Below are 1,087 nucleotides of genomic sequence, written 5' to 3'. Positions count from 1 at the left end.
CGGCACGAGAGGAGCCGCCCCTTGTCACAGGTCATCTCCTCCATCTCAACCACGCGAGCCTTTGCCGCCGAGCGGAGCGAGGAGGAGATCTACGGCCGAGGCATGAAGGCGTACCAGGAGTGCGTCGTCCGCACGGCGCGGCTGTGATCTCTCCCCATCTCTCCCCATCTCTCCCCATATCTCCCCATATCTCCCCATATCTCCGTCGTCCGCACGGCGCGGCTGTGCACGCGTGCCGCCTCCTCCTCCCGGGAGATGTGGGGAGATGTGGGGAGATGTGGGGAGATGTGGGGAGAGATGGGGAGAGATGGGGGCCGCTTCGTGCCGCGGAAGCAAGCCTGGCCTCCCCTACAGCCTCGGCTGTAGATCCCGTTGTAGTACGGGTAGGCGTCGATGACCTGCGCCTTCCTCCCGTACTGCGCGTACTGCCTCGTCCTCTACTACGGTATCTCCCCATATCTCCCCATATCTCCCCATATCTCCCCATATCTCCCGTACTGCGCGTACTGCCTCGTCCTCGACTACGGCGCGCCGCGATGTAGCCGGGATACAGCCGAGGCGTGGCCGAGATACAGACCTCGTCCTCTGCCACGGGCAGCCTCCACCCAGACACGCTGACCGGCACCGGCCCTCCCCCTCGCCCTCCCCCCGACCCCTCTCCCTCTCTGGGCCTCTTCCTCATATCAGGTGCGCAGCTCACGCAGACGCCTCCCGGCTGCGGCGCCGTCGGCGCGCACCCCCGCTGCTCCAGCGACGCCTCGCCTCAGCCCTCGGCGAACCTTCTCCGAGCCTTCCTAGGCGCGCCCCGCTGCTCCATCGACGCCTCCGGCCTCGTCTCGTTTGTCTTTTACATGCAGTCGCTCTTCGCCGCCTTCACCTCGATCGGCAACATCTACACCGCCCTCGCCCAGGCCGTGGGCGCGGCCGACAAGGTGCTCAAGTGGATCGAGCGGGAGCCGCAGCTGCCGCCGCAGCCGGAGCCTCTCGCCCCGCAAACTTGCCGCGGCGACCTCAAGCTGTGCGACATCCGCTTCCGGCGCGCCGCCGCGTGGGCCCGGTGCATGCGCCGCACCTCCAACCCCCCCCC

General features: G+C 67.7%; 1 protein-coding gene across 1 annotated transcript; it reads left to right on the top strand.

Moving 5' to 3' along the window:
- Positions 1-393: 393 nt before the first annotated feature.
- Positions 394-1,057, top strand: EMIHUDRAFT_260203 (hypothetical protein; the record flags this gene model as incomplete). Its single annotated transcript, XM_005792627.1, has 2 exons — positions 394-445; positions 799-1,057. Coding segments are annotated over 2 exons (311 nt in total), but the record flags the coding sequence as incomplete, so codon positions are not given.
- Between the last annotated feature and the right edge of the window lie 30 nt (positions 1,058-1,087).

Source organism: Emiliania huxleyi, assembly GCF_000372725.1.
Source record: "Emiliania huxleyi CCMP1516 unplaced genomic scaffold EMIHUscaffold_10601, whole genome shotgun sequence".
NCBI lineage: Eukaryota > Haptophyta > Isochrysidales > Noelaerhabdaceae > Emiliania > Emiliania huxleyi.
The sequence above is the reverse complement of the archived record's forward strand: the minus strand, read 5'-3'. Positions and strand labels throughout refer to the sequence as shown.